The 19,296-nt window shown below is 34.4% G+C and overlaps 3 protein-coding genes across 11 annotated transcripts; 2 read left to right on the forward strand and 1 right to left on the reverse strand.

Annotated features, from left to right (window-relative positions):
- Positions 1–1,497: 1,497 nt before the first annotated feature.
- Positions 1,498–4,787, forward strand: LOC112507228 (60S ribosomal protein L5-like). The gene is made up of 9 exons (XM_025111704.1): positions 1,498–1,581; positions 2,789–2,858; positions 2,967–3,058; positions 3,304–3,430; positions 3,511–3,590; positions 3,667–3,783; positions 3,948–4,082; positions 4,166–4,335; positions 4,448–4,787. Exons 1-9 carry the CDS (start codon positions 1,579–1,581, stop codon positions 4,563–4,565), a joined length of 912 nt encoding a protein of 303 aa, XP_024967472.1. The 5' UTR covers positions 1,498–1,578; the 3' UTR covers positions 4,566–4,787.
- A 1,298-nt stretch (positions 4,788–6,085) lies between these two features.
- On the reverse strand, positions 6,086–9,463 carry LOC112507199 (GPN-loop GTPase 3-like). 3 transcript variants are annotated; one of them, XM_025111654.1, is made up of 5 exons: positions 9,306–9,463; positions 7,821–8,062; positions 7,588–7,730; positions 7,343–7,414; positions 6,086–6,233 (listed from the first exon to the last, which is right to left on the reverse strand). In XM_025111654.1, the coding sequence occupies exons 2-5, from the start codon at positions 7,836–7,838 to the stop codon at positions 6,212–6,214; spliced, it is 255 nt and encodes an 84-aa protein (XP_024967422.1). In that variant the 5' UTR covers positions 7,839–8,062; positions 9,306–9,463; the 3' UTR covers positions 6,086–6,211. The 3 variants fall into 3 exon arrangements, with proteins under 3 accessions (XP_024967422.1, XP_024967419.1, XP_024967420.1); XM_025111651.1 differs by having other exon boundaries at positions 7,809–8,062; XM_025111652.1 differs by having other exon boundaries at positions 7,809–7,935; positions 9,306–9,448.
- A 2,024-nt stretch (positions 9,464–11,487) lies between these two features.
- LOC112507567 (mediator of RNA polymerase II transcription subunit 19a-like) lies at positions 11,488–18,594 on the forward strand. Of its 7 annotated transcripts, none has more exons than XR_003068540.1 (7): positions 11,488–11,716; positions 13,703–13,769; positions 15,042–15,331; positions 15,749–15,976; positions 16,272–16,331; positions 16,449–16,770; positions 18,220–18,594. XR_003068540.1 is itself a non-coding variant. In XM_025112207.1 (7 exons), the coding sequence occupies exons 2-7, from the start codon at positions 13,739–13,741 to the stop codon at positions 18,238–18,240; spliced, it is 669 nt and encodes a 222-aa protein (XP_024967975.1). In that variant the 5' UTR covers positions 11,488–11,716; positions 13,703–13,738; the 3' UTR covers positions 18,241–18,594. The 7 variants fall into 7 exon arrangements, 2 of the variants coding, with proteins under 2 accessions (XP_024967975.1, XP_024967978.1); XR_003068539.1 differs by having other exon boundaries at positions 16,449–16,589; XR_003068541.1 differs by having other exon boundaries at positions 16,449–16,589; positions 18,223–18,594.
- Positions 18,595–19,296: the final 702 nt, after the last annotated feature.

Below are 19,296 nucleotides of genomic sequence, written 5' to 3' on the forward strand. Positions count from 1 at the left end.
CAAAATATTAAAATCAAGATTATTTCGATGGATTGCACGTGTACCCTTCTACTCATAAACAATAACAAAACGATATAATTTTTTATGTATTATCTTTTTTTATCAAAAATGAAACTGATAAATATATTTAATAGACCAAAAAGGAAAAAAAATTAAAAAGACTAAAATACCCCTAAGTTAAATGAATGATTTTTAATAGATTTAGTTTTAGAAATGAAAACAACAATAAATTACAAAACATTGGGACAAAAACAACAATAATTTATAAACCATAAGAACGAAAATAGGAATTTCAAAACCACAAGGATGAAAATCACAAAATTTTCACAAACCATAGAAACGAAAACCGTAGTTTACTCTAATTTTATTTATAATAGTTTTTTCATTTATTTTAAAGATTTAAATATACTAGAAGAGTACTCGCGCAATGCAGCGAGATACATAATGTTTTATTTTATTATTTGTTTCTGTCGATGTTATAATACGATTTTATGTGTTTTTAATAAAACAATAATGATTTTATTTTTTAATAAAATACAAATTTGAAAATATCATAAAAATTTGAAAAAAAAAATATACCAATGTCAATATCAAATCAATTATTTAAAAGCTCTTATTTTTTATGTAATTTCTTTATTTTATTTTTTATTATAATTTAATTTAAGTTTGATAACGAAATAATTTATTTTTGCTTTAATAATATAATATTTTATAAAGATAATAATTAAGTATTATGTTAAAACTCAATGATTATCCTAATTATATATTTTTTTATATTTAAAATGTGATATTTATCTCATATTTGATTATTTTTATCTGCAGTTAGTTACACGAATTCAGATATGGAGCTTTAATAAGTTGTACTTACGCACAATCTATTTGCAATCTTGAGTTTAAGTAATATGCATTAATAAACAGTACTTTACGCATAAAAAATGTTAATAAGAATTTTTATTAAATGTTTTATAATATAGTATAGATATAATCATGTTTCAATTATGCCCCTGCCCTTTTTGCTCATACATGTCCCTTTGAAATCTATTTCTATACTTGTCAATTTTGATCCTCATCCATTTACAGCTCGACCTCATTTCTATCCCAACCATGAGGTTTAGGGTGTTACATGAAAAATGACGTACACCAGATTAGTGATGGCCAAACCGGCCCAGTCCGGCCTGGGACCGTCAAAAAACCGAAACCGGGACCGACCAAGGACCGGGAATACTTGCAAGATATCAAAAATTATTAGTACCCAATTAAAAATTTTCCTTAAAACATAGGATTTAAAATCAAAACTCAATAATTTTGTGGAGAACACTTGGAAGATATAAAAGTTCAGGGACTGTATTTGACACATACTAAGACTTTAAGGGCACAACATGCGACATTCTTTAATATCAAGAAACCCTAAAGGCGTTGATCGAAACAGAAAACAATCGTAGCCGTCGATCTATATACCGTGTTTTAGGGTTTTTGGTATTTGAAGGCCCTCATATTCATTATTAGCTCTCGGCTGCCTCTGTAATCCGTTTGTGCTCCCGCAACACCTTCTCTTCGGAGGCCTATTGACGATCAGTCATGGTAATGATCTCCAATCCCTTTTCTTGTATCATTTTCAATTCAGTTTATTGATTGAATGACACACGTACTGAAGAGAACGAGGTTGTGCTGCTTAGGGGAATTGCATGTTAAGAAAACGAATTGTTTTATGGTTCGATTAATTTGATTTGCACTTACGGTGTTCGCTAAGTGTAAGTGGTTAAGTCAAGTATGTGTATTTTCAATCTTCAATGAAATGTGGATTTTGGGTTATTTGACTAGCACGGTCGAAGCTTAAATTGACAATGGCAGTGACAGTAAGGTTAGATTTTGGGTTATTTTGCTGTGATTTAGTTGAACTTTGGTGCTCCACTTGCTATCTGCGAGTTTCAGATCGATATTAACCGTTGATTATTTTGACACTAATTCATGCGAGCTTACTTTCTGGTGGCTCTCGTTTGAATCTGCCTTTCTATAAAGCATGTATTTCTACGTGAATCATGCTCCTTCAGTGCTATAAGAATTGCATTCTTTTTGTTTTTGGAAATCCCACTCGAATAACTACATCTTTTATGTAATTTGTGTAAATATAATTAAATGTGGATCACTGTATGCCTTTATGGCAACCATTGGTGAAGGTTGTGGAGACTCAAATTAATTCACAGGATGTTTGTTAATTGGAATTTTTAACCAAATGCAAGTTTTTTAGTCATATTAATAGTGTTGCCTACCTCTTTTAGTATTTGTGTAGATTCTGTGATACCTGTGGTTAACATTGGATTTCTGTTGATCCATATTGATTCGAGTTCAAGCCCCACCTGGGGGGGGGGGGGGTTGTTGTTGGAGAATTGGAAAATATACCAGAATCAGCAAGTTTAAAGTTGAAATTACAGCTCTTTGTGGACATTTATTTGTTTTTCCTGAACATGGACTACATATGTTTTGCTACATGGTTATTTTGCTTGATGCAATAATTTGTTTTTGACTTCAATGATGCCAAATTGTTTATTTAAGTTGGAGGTTTGTACCTTGTTTCATGTTCTAACTTCATGGAATGTGATTTTATTGTGCATGTATCTGTCATTCTATTGCCATTCCTTAAAATTGTGATGTCCCACTAGTTGCTGTTGCGCCTTTTGATCCTATATTACATACAGATACAACCTGCTAGAAATTTGTTTAATGGTGATGATTTATACATCCCACGTTAGGATATTAATTTGTAAGTTTGTTGTTGATTGTTTTGAAGGTTTTTGTCAAAGCCCAGAAGTCAAGATCCTACTTCAAAAGGTTTCAAGTAAAGTTCAAGAGAAGGCGACGTATGGATATCTTTGTTAATTTGTTACATGCCATGTTTGGTAACTAATTCTTTAACCTCTCGAGTTACATGGGTAACCCATTTTGTTTTCTCTTGTTTGTTAATGCAGAGGGAAAGACTGATTATCGTGCAAGAATTCGTCTGATTAACCAAGACAAAAATAAGTACAACACTCCAAAATATCGTTATGTTGTGCGATTTGTATCCTTTTTATTGACTTCCACTTTATTATTGTTGTGTTTACTTGTTTGGATTTTGTACATGCCCAAATCTCCTGGGATTTGGGTCATTAGATGTCTTGTATACACTAATTTTTAGCAATATGCATCAAGAGATGAGTGCGGCTATTAGTTCGGATGAAAATCTTTGCAATACTTTGTTGTGGTGCTACCTATAGCTATTGCTTATAATTTGCATCAAAAAGTTTCCCTTAATGATGCTGTTAGACTAACAAGGATATCATTGCACAAATTGTATCTGCAAGCATTGCTGGGGATATGATTCTTGCATCAGCATATGCTCATGAGCTGCCTCACTACGGTCTTAAAGTTGGGCTCACAAATTATGCTGCAGGTATTTTTGGCTCTTTTTTTGTTCAGTCATCTCATTTCTGCTGTTGTAAAAAATTGGCTCTCAGCTATTTTCAAATGTAGCCTACTGTACTGGACTTTTATTGGCTCGCCGTGTTTTGAAGAAGCTTGAGATGGACGAGGAGTATGAGGGAAATCTTGAGGTTTGTAATTCGTTTCTGATTTACTTGGATGTTGTAAGTATGCGGATTTATTTTATTTGAGATATCTTATTTGCAGGCTACTGGGGAAGATTACTCTGTTGAGCCTGCAGACAGCAGGAGGCCTTTTAGGGCTCTTCTGGATGTTGGTCTTATCAGAACCACCACTGGAAATCGTGTTTTTGGTGCTCTCAAGGTACATGGTTGTTTTTATACTAGCATTCAATTTCCAATAGGGTGATTTCATCTTCTTTTGCACAAATGTTGATAATCTGGGATGGAGTTTGAGTAGCTTTTAAACATAAAATACGCATGATGCACTGACTTGTACATTTTCTTAATGTGGACCTTTTGGTTCAGGGAGCTTTGGATGGTGGACTTGACATCCCGCACAGTGAAAAGAGGTTTGCTGGATTCAGCAAGGATGGTAAGCAACTTGATGCTGATGTACACCGCAAGTACATTTATGGTGGCCATGTTGCTTCCTACATGAGGGTGAGTCTGTTGTTTAACAAGAGATGTAGTGAGCATCTTTGAAAATAGAACATATCGTTTAAAAATAGTTGGTTTATATGCAGACTTTGATGGAAGATGAACCAGAAAAGTATCAGTCTCACTTCTCTGAATACATTAAAGCTGGAGTTGACCCAGAAAACATTGAAGAGCTGTACAAGAAGGTACATTCAGCCATTCGTGCTGATCCAACTCCAAAGAAGTTGGAGAAGCAGCCTCCAAAGGAGCACAAGAGGTAACCTCATTTTATTCGTCCTTTTGATGGTAAAAAGATAATTTTGCAGAAGATTATGTTTATAAAAACAGAGAGATGATTATGTGTGTTGATGTTGTTTCTGTGGGTTTAGGTTCAACCTGAAGAAGCTAACGTATGATGAGAGGAAGCAGAAGCTTATTGAGAGGTTGAATGCTCTGAATGCGGCAGCTGGTGGCGGAGATGATGACAGCGAGGAAGATGATGAATGAAAACATGTTTGATTTTGAATTATTGGAAAAGAAAGTTGAAAACACTTCAGTTTTGCATGCTTTGATGAATTTTTTAGAATGAGGGTGGAGATATTTGGAGACATAGTGAATTATCATCAATATAATGTTGGGATTGCCTTATAATTTTCTTTTTTGGGGATGATGCTGTCTTTTTTTGGTTTCAAGAAATTATCATCATCTGCTAAGTTTACAGTTTAGATTTTATATTACGATATTTTCACAACTTCATTAGTTGTAGAAGTCAAAAGTAGAAAATTGAATCTTGTTCGTTTTCTACCATCAACTTCTTTTGAACTTTCTTATATAAAAGATCATGTTTGATGCATCTTTTATTTGTGGTTGTAATGTGACATCTAAATCAACATATATTTCAAGTAAAAAATCTTTTACTATTTTTTCACCTAAAATAGGCATGATGGTATACTCAAATTCTGGTATGAAACTCATGTCATTGCTCTATACCCTCTGGATTTTAGTTACGTGGTACCGCGTTTGCTCCAACCATATGTGTTTGATTAGTTGCTCTATACCCTCTGGATTTTAGTTATGTGGTACGGCGTTTGCTCCAACCATATGTGTTTGATTAGTGCTCGTCATCCGGATATTGGGGCTTGTCTCAATACCCCAAACAATTTTGCTTTCGGGTGGAAGTCTAATGTTAATTAAGTGTACCTTTTGTCCGTTAATTTTTGTTAGAGGTGTTGTCCTCTTTCCGAAAAAGAAAGCCGTGATACATATCATTTTTGGTGTAATTTACATACAAATATAATATAAAATAAAATACGTCATAGTAAATAAAACGTCTTTAAACCCAAAGGCATGATGGTCCTTTTACCCAAGAAAAATCCCCAGAGAGAAAAAAGATAAACACAAACTTTGAAGGCGAGATCTGGTTTGGTTGCAACAGGGATAAGGAAGAAGGGGGATGCAACGGAGGACTGAAATGCCGATTTCTTCCAAGAACCATCCATAATCCTCCATCTCCATTACACACCTCATTTTAGATTTTTCTCAATATTCTCTCTTTTAAAATATTGAGTTTGTTTTTGTTGGGGATAAATGACCCTACTAAAAATACAAACTCAATTCAGTTTACTAACTTTTCAAGTTTCAAACCTTGTTACTTATAGGCCGTTTACCAAATACTTACTCAGTAAGTGCTTATCAATAAAATTTAACACTATTATTTACAACTGGTAAGATTTTATTCCACCAAAACGACATCACATGCAACAATTTACCCGGTAAGTGCTTACCGTGGTAAAAGTCGTCGCCCTCACCTACCGGGTAAGACCGTTGGTCCTTGTCTCGCTCTTTCCGGGTAAGATTCTTGGTCCTTATCATATTCATCCGGTAAGATAACATGACTTAGTAAACGCTTATCCGAGTCAGCATTTAGTAAACGGCCCCTTACCTTGAATTTGGGTCCAATCATTTTATTTATTTGTTTATTAAATAAAAAATAAAAAACAGAAAAGGTAGGGTAGGAGTAGGACACATGATAAAGAATGTATCTTTTATTCCATATGGAGGATGAATGATTTGAACCAAATCAGAACTTAAAAGATTGGCATGGGACAAGGTTACTAACAAAACCACTCTATAATTAATTATTTGCAGCTCCTTTAATCCATCTTCACCCCATTTCTGCAAACAACAACAAATCTACTTCAATATTTATTATATAGCCAAAGTGTAAGTATTTGAAAAGTAAAGAAGTTATCCTAACTATTCATATGGTCAAGATCAAATTTGACTGGTCAATAATTACAACTTTGATTGGTCAAAAATTACGGTTATGCAAAAAATAAAGAGTGTAGTTTCATAACTTTTACAAATATATGTTCATATGTGAACTTGTGTAATTCAAATTTGAAGTATATTAACTGATTCACTATGAACTAATTAACTGATTCACATATAAACCTTTGTGATTCACATATAAACTAATTAATTGATTTACATATGAACCCGTTTGCCACCTATTCGTAAAAGTTACGAAACTACCCCTCTATCTTCTGCATACCCATAGGAAGAATTATCCGGTGTTTCAAGGTCAAAGCCGCAAATGTTGACCAGATGAAGGGCTAGGATCACTTCTTTACTTCTCAAATATTTACCATTTCTCAAATGGACCTTTCCTTATATGTGTGTACATATATAACACAACCGATAAAAGAGATGGTCAAGTTTCTAAGAAATCGGCTCCAGCAGTCTTTCTTATATTCTTTTATCAACTTGTCTTTCTTTGTGTATGTGCATATTACTACAACATAATTCATAAATCATATAATAAAATCCTAAAAGATGTAGCCAAATTGTTCAAAGATATATACCATGTTCAAAATTTCTTTCCAGTGACTGTGACTGTGTATGATGATTATCAATGGTAATAGTTAACCCAACCAAGTGTACCGAGTGGTCGAACATCACTTGATACTTGTGACTTGCAAGAAACTTTTGAACATTCAACAATCCAAAAGACTAAAGATAAACCAAACTAAACATACCCAGTAAATCCCACATAGAGGTAGGGTCTAGGATGTATGTGAAACTACATAAATACAACTCAATGGCAAATTATATCAAGACTCAAGGTATCAATAGCAAATTGCATATATCTACTCAAACTCGATGGTAAATGCTCGATAAATAAATTCTAGGAAACCACAATCAACACGGTGGTACATAAACACATTTGCATAGTGATATCTTTAATCACAGATTTACTACTTTTGTCAAGAAAAAAGTTATACCTGTCAAAAACTAGACAATGATCCTCTATGTAATATTCCAGCTCTTCAGTTTTCACTTTTTCTTCAAGGTGTCTGATTCAAGAGAGTTAAGAAATTTAATCTATTATTCAACATCAGGATGCACATATGAACCTTTGACATAGGCTACATGGTGTTGGATGTTCAACTGTTTCATACCCATCTATTAACACAGGTGGAGTTAAAATATAAGCAAGAAACAAACGAAAGCCAAGTGCAAAGGATACTGCATAAGATCACCATTTGGACCAAGTCCAAGCTCTTCCATAACAGGATGGTTAATTTTTTTTGAAGCAGAATCTGATTTCACAGTATGAATTGTCTGTCGAGCAGCTTCAAAGTGTTGGTATAAGCTAGTGCGATAAGTAGTCTGACAGTAAGAAAACAAGTTTAGTAGTTCAACTTTAACGCTATAAGATGATAAGGTGACTAACTAAACAAAAATCACCTTTCCACTTACTAAATGTGTGCAACCCATAATCTCTTTCACTGTATCTTGATCTTTCTATATCCTCCCAACCCCCTCTTCAAATGCTTTACCGATTGAAAATAGAGTTTCCAATAAAAGTAGAGAGCTGAAACAACCCAATAATTGCAACAAGAGCGTATGATGCAATCCAAACAACAAAGGCATACAACGAGTTCAGGGCACCAGGGTAAGCCATAAAAACCGAATTGAGAGATGAAGCATAACAATACAACCTGAAGAAGAAAGTCAAAAAAGAAAGAGGTCAGTTGCTGCTGAGATGCCATGTGGTATAAAACATAAAAGTGGAAAAGAAAAACTCTAAGAAGAATATGACAAGAATGCTACAAGATTCATTGATCCTGAAGTGTTTTTGTTGTATTGTGAATAATAGGCATGAGAAAAGAAAAACAAACATCACACCTGTTTACAGATGTAACAAGTGGATTATGTTGCCTTGTTGGGAACTTTTCTGAGTGAAGTTACCAGTGATTCCAACCAATTTATATCAATGTGAATGTGGAGATAAATGAGAGAGTTTATGTTCGTTTGGACCTCTATTCTTTTCGTCACTCCACACATCAAATTAGACATTGCAAATTCTTTCAAGACGAAGAGGGTATTAGGTACTGCAGTTGCAGCAGTCAAGTTAAATTAAACTTTTGTTATACATGAGGTTTACCTCAAACATCCCAAAATAATTTCTAGGTTGAATAAGTTTCTAGAACACGGGTCTTTTGGATTCTATTTGCACGACTCAAAGCGAAATACTGCTAATGACTGTTTAAGGATTTCTTAAATAGGCTTCTGTTTGTTTAACTTTAATCCTCAATAGTCAATACATACACCCATTCACCAAGTACTGGATCTGCACCAAACGATGATTTGTGCTGTATGCAATTCAGGTCCATCTTGCACATCTTCCTTCCATGCATTTAGAACTATCATCTTACTTCAAAATATAGCCTACATGTTGTCTATGGTGGAGCTTCATTTTACGAAAACACGAGAACACTCTTATCCCGTGTCATAGTACATGTGAGGGATTGTGTTCGAATGTGTTCTCAATTGAACACTTCCTATTTCTATATGCCTTATTATTATTTGATCACTGATAAGATTAATGTAATCCTGTTTCATTCAAGAAACACCTCGGTAGGAAAATAACTAACAGCAATTACATCAAAACACTTATCAATTAGAAATTAATTAGAAAGAACATCATCCCCTCTATCTAAACTCCTTTTATGTTCTTAAGAAACGATTACGTTTCTCCAGTTTCAATCGCATTGGCGCAATCTCTTGTAAAGCTTAAACCAATCATTTCCTAATGCAAGAAACATGTAATCTTCAGAATCCAATGCAATTACATCAAACCCTAACAAAACCCTTATCACGAAAATCAAAATAAGATCATGGAAACAACAAAAAGAAGAACGATACAATCATAAACCATTCAGAGAGGAAGAAAAGGCGCACCTTAGAATCAACGATGGTGATTGATAAAGAAAGAAGGTGGGAAAACAGAGAATAGAGTTTTATTGTCCGATTGCAAGAGAGATTTCGTCCCTATCAAGGAAGAGATTCCCTGTGAGGTTGTCCCACCCACCTTCAGAAGCCTCTTCCCTGTGAACTATCTTTTTCCCTTTGTCTACTTAATAGATGTGTATGTGGGGGGCCTCAACCAACAAGAATAACTAAATTACACCAACAGTCCCTAAACTTACTCAATTTGCATCTTTATTCACTTCACATTAAGAAGCTGTTTGATAGTTGCTGAATGGTTTGGTGTTGAATGGTTAAGAAGCTCTCATGATATATTGCAAAATGACATACAATTGTTTGGTAATTGTTTACAATAAAATTAGAACGCTGAATGGTTAATGGAGATCTAGGATGTAAAATCATTCAAAGGATTTTAGAACGATTAAGAGGCAGACTTTTTTGTGCCAAACAAAATTCATCTATTAACGATTCAGAATTTTCCTCTTACTGAAACTATTAAGAACTAAACAAAAAACCCTAACAAACCACCATGTACAAATAAATCATTCTTATGCTATAGATAGAAAAAACAAGAGTGAATTACATTTCTAGTCCCTGTGGTTAATATTTTTATTGCTTTTCGTCCTTACTTTGTATTAATTACGGTTTTAGTCATACGGTATGCATTTTCGAAAAGTTTGCTAAGTGAGGTAAAAAGACCATGATGTTCCTTCCTCTTTGGTGACCTGTAAAACGGAAAAAACAACGATACTTATCCTTTTTATTTAATCTTTTTCAACGCACTTATTTTGTTTTTATTCAAGAGTTAATAAATAAATCATTTATGTAACTCACACAAAAACCAGCAACGACAAACACAATGTCGAGAAGATTAATCAATCAGAACTGGAAAAGAAAAAGAGAACATTCATGACACAAACAACCCAGATCATTCATGAACGTCAAATACAGTAATACACAAACGACAACTTTGTGCCAATTATTTCAGAACATCTGTAATACAAAAATATCAAAACCCTAAATCTAAATCAAACAACCGAAACCCTAGTTCGAATATCTAACAATCCTCGTCCTTAGTGATGCTTCTTCCATCCCAATCAACACATTTTAGACATCACCTTGTTCCGAACTTCATATGGGATCTCTTGAAAGCTATCAGGTTCTACAACGACTTTAATGCATAATCCAACATCATTAGAGGAAGCTTCAACACGTCATCATGGGAAAATATGCCTTTTAGGCTTCTTGATTATTTATTCTAGAAACAGATCGTTGCTTCATATAATCATTTAATAACTAACCTATGGTATGATTTTCACGACCATCTTTTGTAACAACAACGATCTTGTTTAATGTTTACGGGTAGAGATTGGGGTGGATACAGGGAGCCAACAGTGGCCTACGAGATCAAAGTCGAAGGTTGGTCAAGAGGGAAGGAGGGGTTATATGTAATTTATCTTTTATGAAAAATGTTAAAAATGTAAAAGCATAAAATGTTACTCATTTAACAAACCTTTTTTAGCAAGCATTTAACAGAATGACCAAACCCGTATGAAAAATGCATATCACAATCACCACAAACATAAATTAATGCAAAATACGGACAAAAAGCAAGGAAAATGTCATCCGCATGGACCTAAACTGTAACTCGTTGTAGAAAAATGATGATAAATTCCGTTAGCTAAGTTGTCGGTTAATTTGCCAAACATAATCCAAATAAATATCATCATTTATGTGACGGAAAAACAATTAACAGTAGTTTTAACAAAAGAATTCCAGAACTAAAATAACCCAATCACCACGAAACATTCAATAGAATATCGTTTTACGTTGCATGGACATAATTTACGATGGTTACGTCATCTTTTTTGACTAAACTGTACGTAAATTGAATCTTAAATCATGATTTATTGTCGTACATTAAAATGTACTAAAAAATATTGTATTTTATTGTGAACCCATTTTCAATTATTACATTAATTGAACCCATTCTGTATTTTATGTTCTACACATACGAAGTTACCTAAAAGCCCTTGGCCAAATCTTGTGGAATCGATTATATTGATTCGAAAAAGAGAGGAGAAAATGGAAAGGATGAAGGGCAATAATGTCCAGTGAAATAATATAAGTTGCTGTAATAACACACAGGGTCCATATTCGTTAGTAGATGCGCGAAGGCAATATTTTCAACACTCGAGTCTCCCTTACAGGTATTAGGGTTTATTTCAGTTAAAGGGGAAAACGACGACGAAGATAAAGACGTAAAAGAACCTAAATCTTTTGCTATTTCGGTAGTTACTCACTCGATTTTGCCTAATTGTGGGAGGAATTTGATGCGAATTGGTCCAATTTGAGCTCTACGGATCTCTTCTGTATCAAGCAAGGTAAGTTCTTCACATTACAAGATTCTACAATAAATTGAAGAAAAACAGTTGCTATGTAACCGATTAATTTGATTTATTAAATGTTAAATTGGTTGTAGAAAAGATCAAGTTCAGTCTTGTGCTAACTAAGAAAAGGAAGTTGGATGATTAGTAATTTAGTGCAGCTAAGTGGGAAATTTAGGGTTGAATTCGGTGAAGTGCTGTGAGATATTTTTTAAAATTGAGTATCGGCGCTGGATGTCATTAGGAAATTGGATAATTTTTAGGGTGTAATTAGGGTTATTGATTGGAGTATTATATAGGTTTTTAAGAAACTGCTTCTTTTGTGGGTTGAATGCATTCAAGAATAAAGGTTTGATTTATAGTGTTCGTTATATGGCCTATATTGAGAGTAAGATTATAATATTGGTAATCTTGGGATTCTCTTTTTCTGGGACGTTATCTTCTTCTTGAAGATCAAAACCTTGGCATGTTTATTCAACGCTTTTAACGTGTATATATTCTATTTCTACAAACCAAAGGCGACTTAGGGTTTCACCATATCAAGTATTGTTCTGGCAATTTTGGACACTCTCCATCACTTACAGTGAGGTCTAGGTTACAGTCTTCATCCTCTATGATCCCACCTACATGAGTTGACTGCCTTTGTTTTTCTGATTTCAAGATTGTTGATCTTTTCTTTGTGTGTCTATTTGGTCCATCACTCCTAGCAATTCTTAGCATCTTGTCTTCTGGTGTATGGCCTCAATATGTAGGAGACTTTTGATTGTTTCTTGGAACTTATTCGCATGCCCACAGAGTTTCTTTGGTGATGCTTTTCAGAACAGCGTTTATCTTTACACGACCTTGGTGGAACTGGCACTTGAAATTATTCACATTTTTGCTAATAAATAACCCACCTGTCTCTTGCGAAGAGGTGGAGAACATGCTCAATATCATTTGATTGAATAGTTGATCAATGATGTGTTAGTTCTCTCTTAGACAAGTGGATCTAAAAGCATAAAGTTGATCCATTTCGATTATTTAGTTTATTGTAAATATGCTTGCTTAATCTATTATTGGATGGACAGACGAAGTTTTCAAATGTCCTTGTGTAAGGAATTGTATACGCCGATAATATGTTCAAAATTTTCTTCGATATATATTGTGACCATAATGTTTCAGCTTCAAGGGCCAACTTATGAGTATGTATCTCTCTCAGCTTAAAATTTTAGAGGTGGGTGCTCTATTGTTACTTGGTCTTTGTCCATCCAAATAACCAACCAGTGACATTGTGATATTTGCAACTAATAGTTACAGGTCTAAGCCAATTATGTGGAATATTTTGCTGATAATAGTTATTCATGAAAGAGGATTTCTTCATAATAACCAGTTTGAATTTTTTCTTCTGTGATTTATTCTTGTTTGTGGGTGGTGGTTTTAAATTTTGGTTTGTACAAGCTTTAGATAGGCAGAATGGCCTCCGAGACTGACCTGTCCTTCATTGTCTATTGCTAAAACTTTCATTGCTTCAACAATCTCTCGCATGCTTGTTGGTACTAAAGTATTAGTTACTTGGTATGTTTTTGCTAGAGGAATGCAAATCATATACCAAAAAATTTGTAGGTTTTATGTTTAAGTCCTTAGCATTCGGGCCACACATATATAAGCCAATGCATTCAAAGTGGTGGGTCCTGTCTCTCACGCTTCACACTCTGAGCATGACAAAATTGTATAAGGTTTCGGCAAGTTATGCTAAGGGAATTGCATAATATATTTTTTACAGCAGCATCAGTTTGTTGTGGCCTGCACCATGCCTTTGTACTGCAATTTAATTAGTTATCAATCCTATTATTTTCAGTTATTTTAGTTGTAGGTCAAAACGTTATTCCTTATTTTGCTGTGATGGTCAAAATAATGATTGTCTGTTTCTTCATTATGTTTAAGTGAAGATGTAGAATATTATTTCAGAGTCTTTGATTGAAGAAAATTAATTATCCTTTATAGGTGATGATGGTATATCCTCATACAAGATATTGATTGATGGATCCTGAAAGCAAGAAGTTTGGAAAAGGTGAGTTTGGAAGCTCAAGTGTTCCTTTTTTCCTTATGGCTTAGTGTCTTTATGGTTTATGCTTGTCCTTGCATATTGATATCTGAGGGCATATCTTCTCATCTGGCACCATTTGCTTATTTCTGACCTATGTTTTTATGATGTTATCATTTGATGTCGTCTTCAGTGATTATTGCAGCCTTTTATTGTAAGTTCGACCATAGCACTTTCATCCTAAGCAGTTAATGCGGTCATTTTATGAAATTGCAGTCCGGACCGTGATTTAATATAGCGGTTAACGTGTTGTTAAATCGGTGGTATAGCAGTAAATAAAATTAAGCTCATATAATGAATACAAATATTTATGTATATAAAGATATAGAGAGTTAATATATTGTATTTGTATGTAAATATGTCTAATACATACAAAGTGAAGTAAAACAAATCAAGTCCCACACAAGAAACATAGTAATGAAGTTTGTAAAGGTTATGATTGAGCTAATTGCACTAGTGGTAAATAGCAGTAAGTAGCGGTAAACAACATCGCTAATCGCTGGACCTCTATTTCCTAGACCACCGCTAAACCACCGGTATAGCACCGCAATTGACTGCCCAGCTTTCATCTGCAACACCATTGTGTGAATCTCATAATATGCAGCTTAACAGGAGAACATCTTATGTCTCATATTCACTGTTGAACTTCAGGCATTCTTAAGCCGAAAGTTCAGTCTGATTCCATGGAAAAAATCACAAATATTCAAATTATCCTGCATTGAGAAAAAATGCTGAAGTTACAAAGTTGATTTTGATGTAGAGAAACAGTTCTACTTTGTGGAAAAAGATGTTTGCATTAGAATCTATTATCTCTTACACAGCTTGAACATCAAAAATGCTATTCAATTTTTTTTTGGTATTTAGTTCTTTGTCACTGATGTTGCCGTCAAGATACAAATGACTAAACCACAAGGATTGTGGCGTAGTGGTTGAGACCCAGGGGATGTGGTGGAAAATCCCATTTACCCCAGGTTCGATTCTAGGCGTCCACAACAATTGTGGCCACTGAGTTAGTAAGGGTTGATGTCTTACAGTCGCAATTTATCGGGATTAGTCTGGGCATAGCCTAGGATACCTTCCAAAAAAAGATACAAATCACTAGCCACATCAAGTCCCTTTTATGCATCCTAAATATTTGAAGCGTTTCTCTTTCATTAGTTGCCATGTTTCTTGGATTATCCCTTCTCTCATTCTGTCTTAAGCAAAGTAACTATCTTCTTTTTTCCTTTTCTAATATAGGGCCAAGGGAACTTACGGGTGCTGTGGATCTTATAAGTTACTATAAGTTGTTGCCTCACCATGAGTTCTTCTGCAAGAAATCACTTCCTTTGTCGATTTCGGATACACATTACCTGCATAATGTTCCTGGAGACTCAGAAATTAGGAAAGGCGAAGGGATGCAGTTGGATCAGCTCATTCAGAATACATCCTTCCCAAGAGAGACAAATTCACGCATACAACCATTTGACCTGGACATCCTGAGGGAAGCATTTCAGTTGAGGGAGACTGCTCCTGTTGACCTTCCATCTGTAAGTTGATTGTGTTGTTGTGTCAGTTTCTTTTTTATCAGATTAATGCAGCTGCTTAAGCACAATGATTTTCGTTTCTAAAAAGATTGGATAGTGATTGGGGGGCGTATGAGAAACAATGCAATATTGATACCTGAAACAGTATTCCGAAACAGCTATGGATAAGATACATCACAAAATACTTTCTTATCCTACTTATTTCACACATGTACATGTACTCACACATATATATTTATATTAACTTATAGTTTTTGTTATAATTAGTAATATACGGTGGACATGCGTACAGAACATACCCGAGTGTTCGATGTTGTATCTGCAATAACTTAATTGTCTATGCTCCCTTGTACTGTTCTTTTTTCTAGTGCTTTCTACTGTTGTAATATCCTGACTTATATGTGTTGTAATCTTTTATAGTCAGAGAAGGGAATTCCCACCATAGCCGGAAAATCTAAAAGCGAAGCGAAAGACAAGGAAAGGAAGCACAAAAAGCACAAGGACAAAGACAGGGATAAAGATAAAGAGCATAAGAAACACAAACATCGTCATAAAGATCGAAGTAAAGAAAAGGATAAGGAGAAAAAGAAGGATAAAAGCAGTCATCATGATTCTGGTGCTGAACCCTCAAAGAAACACCATGAGAAGGTTAGCTACCAATCTTGTAATGCTTCGCTTTTAGATGTTTCAGAACCATAGTCTGGAGAATAAGATGTTCCTAATAATTTGTTAGTCTGGGTTATACTTGTAATTTGAAATGTTTAAAAGTATGCATGTAGGTTGCATCTTGATTATTTAGTTTCTGTGAAGTATCTTGTTGAGCTAATTGATGGAGATGCTGATGTTAAAGGGGTTAATACATCATTTAGTGCCTGTCTGTAGTATTTTCACACGCCCATTTGAAAAGGATGACTAACATAATTAATGGTGTTATTGGTTTCAGAAGCGGAAGCATGATGGAGATGAAGATCTCAATGATATTCACAGGCACAAGAAAAGTAAGGTAACTCGGATGCATCAAATGCTTTGAGTAAATCACAGTTGTGTGGTTATGTATTTATGTTTTAGTGATTCTCTTAGCTCCCCGTATTTCCCTGGAGTGATCTTGTTAATTTTGCAGCATAAAAGCTCAAAGATCGATGAAATGGGTGCAATAAAGGTAGCAGCTTGAAAGTGGCATGTGATCTATATTATTGTTTGTCCTCGATGTTGCAAATGAAAATTCGAGAGGTCCTTACTTAGTGTAGTCAAATTAATTGAGGTACCCAAAATTTTGTCCTTTCATCTCATTCCTCTTTAATATGCTTTCTACATGCATGTTTTATAGAGTAGTATTCCACCCTCATTCAGCAGGCTTCATCGTATCACTATATCGACAGGCTAATGCTAAACATCTGACTAAGGATAACATATGATCTGATCAGATCAGAAGTGTCTTCAAGGTGTCTGTTATTTTCCTAGGTGCTATTGGAATATTACCTGTTTTTTAATAGGATGTCAAGTTTTGCGTTAGAAACAAGGAGACGGTAACACTTCTTTCAGAAACACTAAAAGGGGCAACTTAGTTTGGAAGGGCTAGAAAATTCTAGAAAATTCCTTCACTAACATGGGGACTGTAATTATTTCATGTATTATATGATTGTGCCTAAAATCCTTCTTTTTTTTATTACAGAAATGTATAAAATTGTAACAAGTACTATTATGTGGAACTCTACTTGTTCGTGGGGTTTATTAATCTTTTCACTAAACAAAAATGGATCTGCATGTTGTAAGTGATTCTGTGGTTGGGTTCCTGAATTTCCTGTAAGATGAAGCACATCTTTTAAAATATACAAAAATTGAACATTGTAATTGTTCTTTCGCCCAGATCTTTTATCTTGATCTGCATGCTCATTTGCTTTTATTTTTCTTGGCTTTTTATTCTTTTATGTAAATGTATTTTGCTAAAAGTAAAACTGAACAACACCTTTTGGATTAGTTGGTACTAATTAGTTGATTAATTTCAGTACATGATATATCGTATCAACCAATTCTAAAGGTAGTATTTTTTATAAATTCATATCTGCTTTGGAAATTAAAACCCTCTATTGCGTTGGGTGCTGTATTATAAATTATATGTTCCATCACAAAAGTTCAGGCACTTGCTTTAGAGACTTGTATTAACGACTGTGTGGCACTGATTTTGTCAGTGAAGTATACATTTTTATTAAAAAGTTGAGGCGTTGTGTTTTAGAAACTGGTACAATACATGTATAATAAATGCATTTGTAGTTTGTGCACTTGTACTGTACAAATGATCGATTTGCTTATTATTGAATATTCAAAGGTTCTAATGTTAGATCGACAAGGTCCATTAAATGGGTCTGTTTGTTAACAGGCTTAGGCCAATATATATAGTGGGTTTTATAAAAATCTTCCCATGCGTTCAAACCTCCATGGGTGAGTCTGTTCTAAGACCATGCATAAAGCTAGTATTAATCTTTCTAAAGTCTGCCGTTGGTATGGTTGCATGTAGATGTTGGATATCTTTTGCAGAATATGTACAATAATTTAGATTCTTGTGAATAGCTTCCCTCTTGGCCTGTAGGATGTTTGGTGCAATCTGAACTTTGAAGTGATCAAACTATCCAGCTACTAAAATAGGCTTGTATTTACATCAGTTAGTTAACGTAGCATATGCCTTTTTCGGGGAAGTCAATTGACCAGCTGTATCTTGTCTATCAGGCCTGGACATTGACAGTTGGTTTGATCACCTGTGTGGGACTAGGTTTTTGAATACAATTTTTTGTATAAGATGCACAAAAATAGAAATAATGTCGCCTGTCTTGCATCTCTTATGACACATAATATTATCAATCATACGATGACATTTAATTTTGTGTTTCGTGCAGAAGTTTCCCGGGACTAACTAAAGATTTATGCAGAAAGGTGAATTCACCTAGATTTAATTGATGGAAAGCGAACTGCTACCGCTACTAGTTGTTTGTATGATGGATGGGGGGGTTTGAGTGATTCAAAACTTTGTTTCGGCATTATTGGATATATCAGCAATTAGTTATCCTAATCCTTTTCTGGTTCTGGTTCTGGTTAAAAGTTAAAACAACATAAACCAAATGGTTGGAATGTATCAATATCAATTTTGTCACTTTTTATGTATTATTATTCTTTTTTTTTTATGGTTTAAATTTTGTAAATACTAGTCAAATGACAATATAGCAGTCACTCAGTCAATCAATGGAATGGAAGGATATTGTTTAGTTTTGAAATCAAGTTTGTCATCTTTACACATGATTTCATATTCATCTAGGGTTTTCATTCTCTGTTTGGGAAAGAACCCTAAACCCTGGTTTGGAGGACATGATTCAGTGATTTGGTTTTCAATCAGGATTCTAATTTTGTAATCTCCCATGAAAACACTTAAATTAAATGGGCGTAAAATAAGAAGACTGACTGTCCGAGCTATCTTCTGTGCACTTGGGTTAATCTTATAGATCCTGAAGTTAAAAGTCAGACAGATCTCCGACACCCCTGAAATCATAACGATTAAACAAATCCAATATTTTAGCAATTGAGGGTTTGGTTGGATTGAATTTGTGTGTGAGACCTCACCATCAACCATTCAAAGTGAGATTGACCAAAGATGCAACCACATTCACCCAATTTGGATAAAAATGTTGATGTCTAAAACTTGAAGTCATCAAGTATTTTTGAAATAATTGATTACTTGGATAGTTGGATGTAATAAACCTTGATATCTAAATATAGAAATAATGCTTTGCTTTTCTTTAATCACAATTCATCTTATATATCTAACCAGTTACTTTTTATTAATTGTAAATTATAAACTTTTTTTATTATTAATCTGGATATCCAACTCGCTATGCGAGCCGACTAATCCCAGGACAACCACCTGCTTTGCAGATAGCCCGGAGTCACCGCATTTGAACCTCCGTGGCCATAAAGGGGAT

Source organism: Cynara cardunculus, assembly GCF_001531365.2.
Source record: "Cynara cardunculus var. scolymus isolate 2C chromosome LG 2, CcrdV1, whole genome shotgun sequence".
Classification (NCBI taxonomy): Eukaryota; Viridiplantae; Streptophyta; class Magnoliopsida; order Asterales; family Asteraceae; genus Cynara; species Cynara cardunculus.

Coding starts and splice junctions, on each gene's coding strand:
- LOC112507199 (XM_025111651.1), bottom strand. CDS start 7,838: ATGGGTTGCACACATTTAGTAAGTGGAAAG. Junction 7,731..7,808: donor CACATTTAGTAAGTGGAAAG/GTGATTTTTGTT, acceptor TCTTACTGTCAG/ACTACTTATCGCACTAGCTT. Junction 7,415..7,587: donor CCAAATGGTGATCTTATGCA/GTATCCTTTGCA, acceptor CTCTTGAATCAG/ACACCTTGAAGAAAAAGTGA.
- LOC112507228 (XM_025111704.1), top strand. Junction 3,784..3,947: donor GTGTTTTTGGTGCTCTCAAG/GTACATGGTTGT, acceptor CTTTTGGTTCAG/GGAGCTTTGGATGGTGGACT. Junction 4,336..4,447: donor CCTCCAAAGGAGCACAAGAG/GTAACCTCATTT, acceptor CTGTGGGTTTAG/GTTCAACCTGAAGAAGCTAA.
- LOC112507567 (XM_025112207.1), top strand. CDS start 13,739: ATGGATCCTGAAAGCAAGAAGTTTGGAAAAG. Junction 15,332..15,748: donor CTCCTGTTGACCTTCCATCT/GTAAGTTGATTG, acceptor AATCTTTTATAG/TCAGAGAAGGGAATTCCCAC. Junction 16,488..18,219: donor ATGAAATGGGTGCAATAAAG/GTAGCAGCTTGA, acceptor TGTTTCGTGCAG/AAGTTTCCCGGGACTAACTA.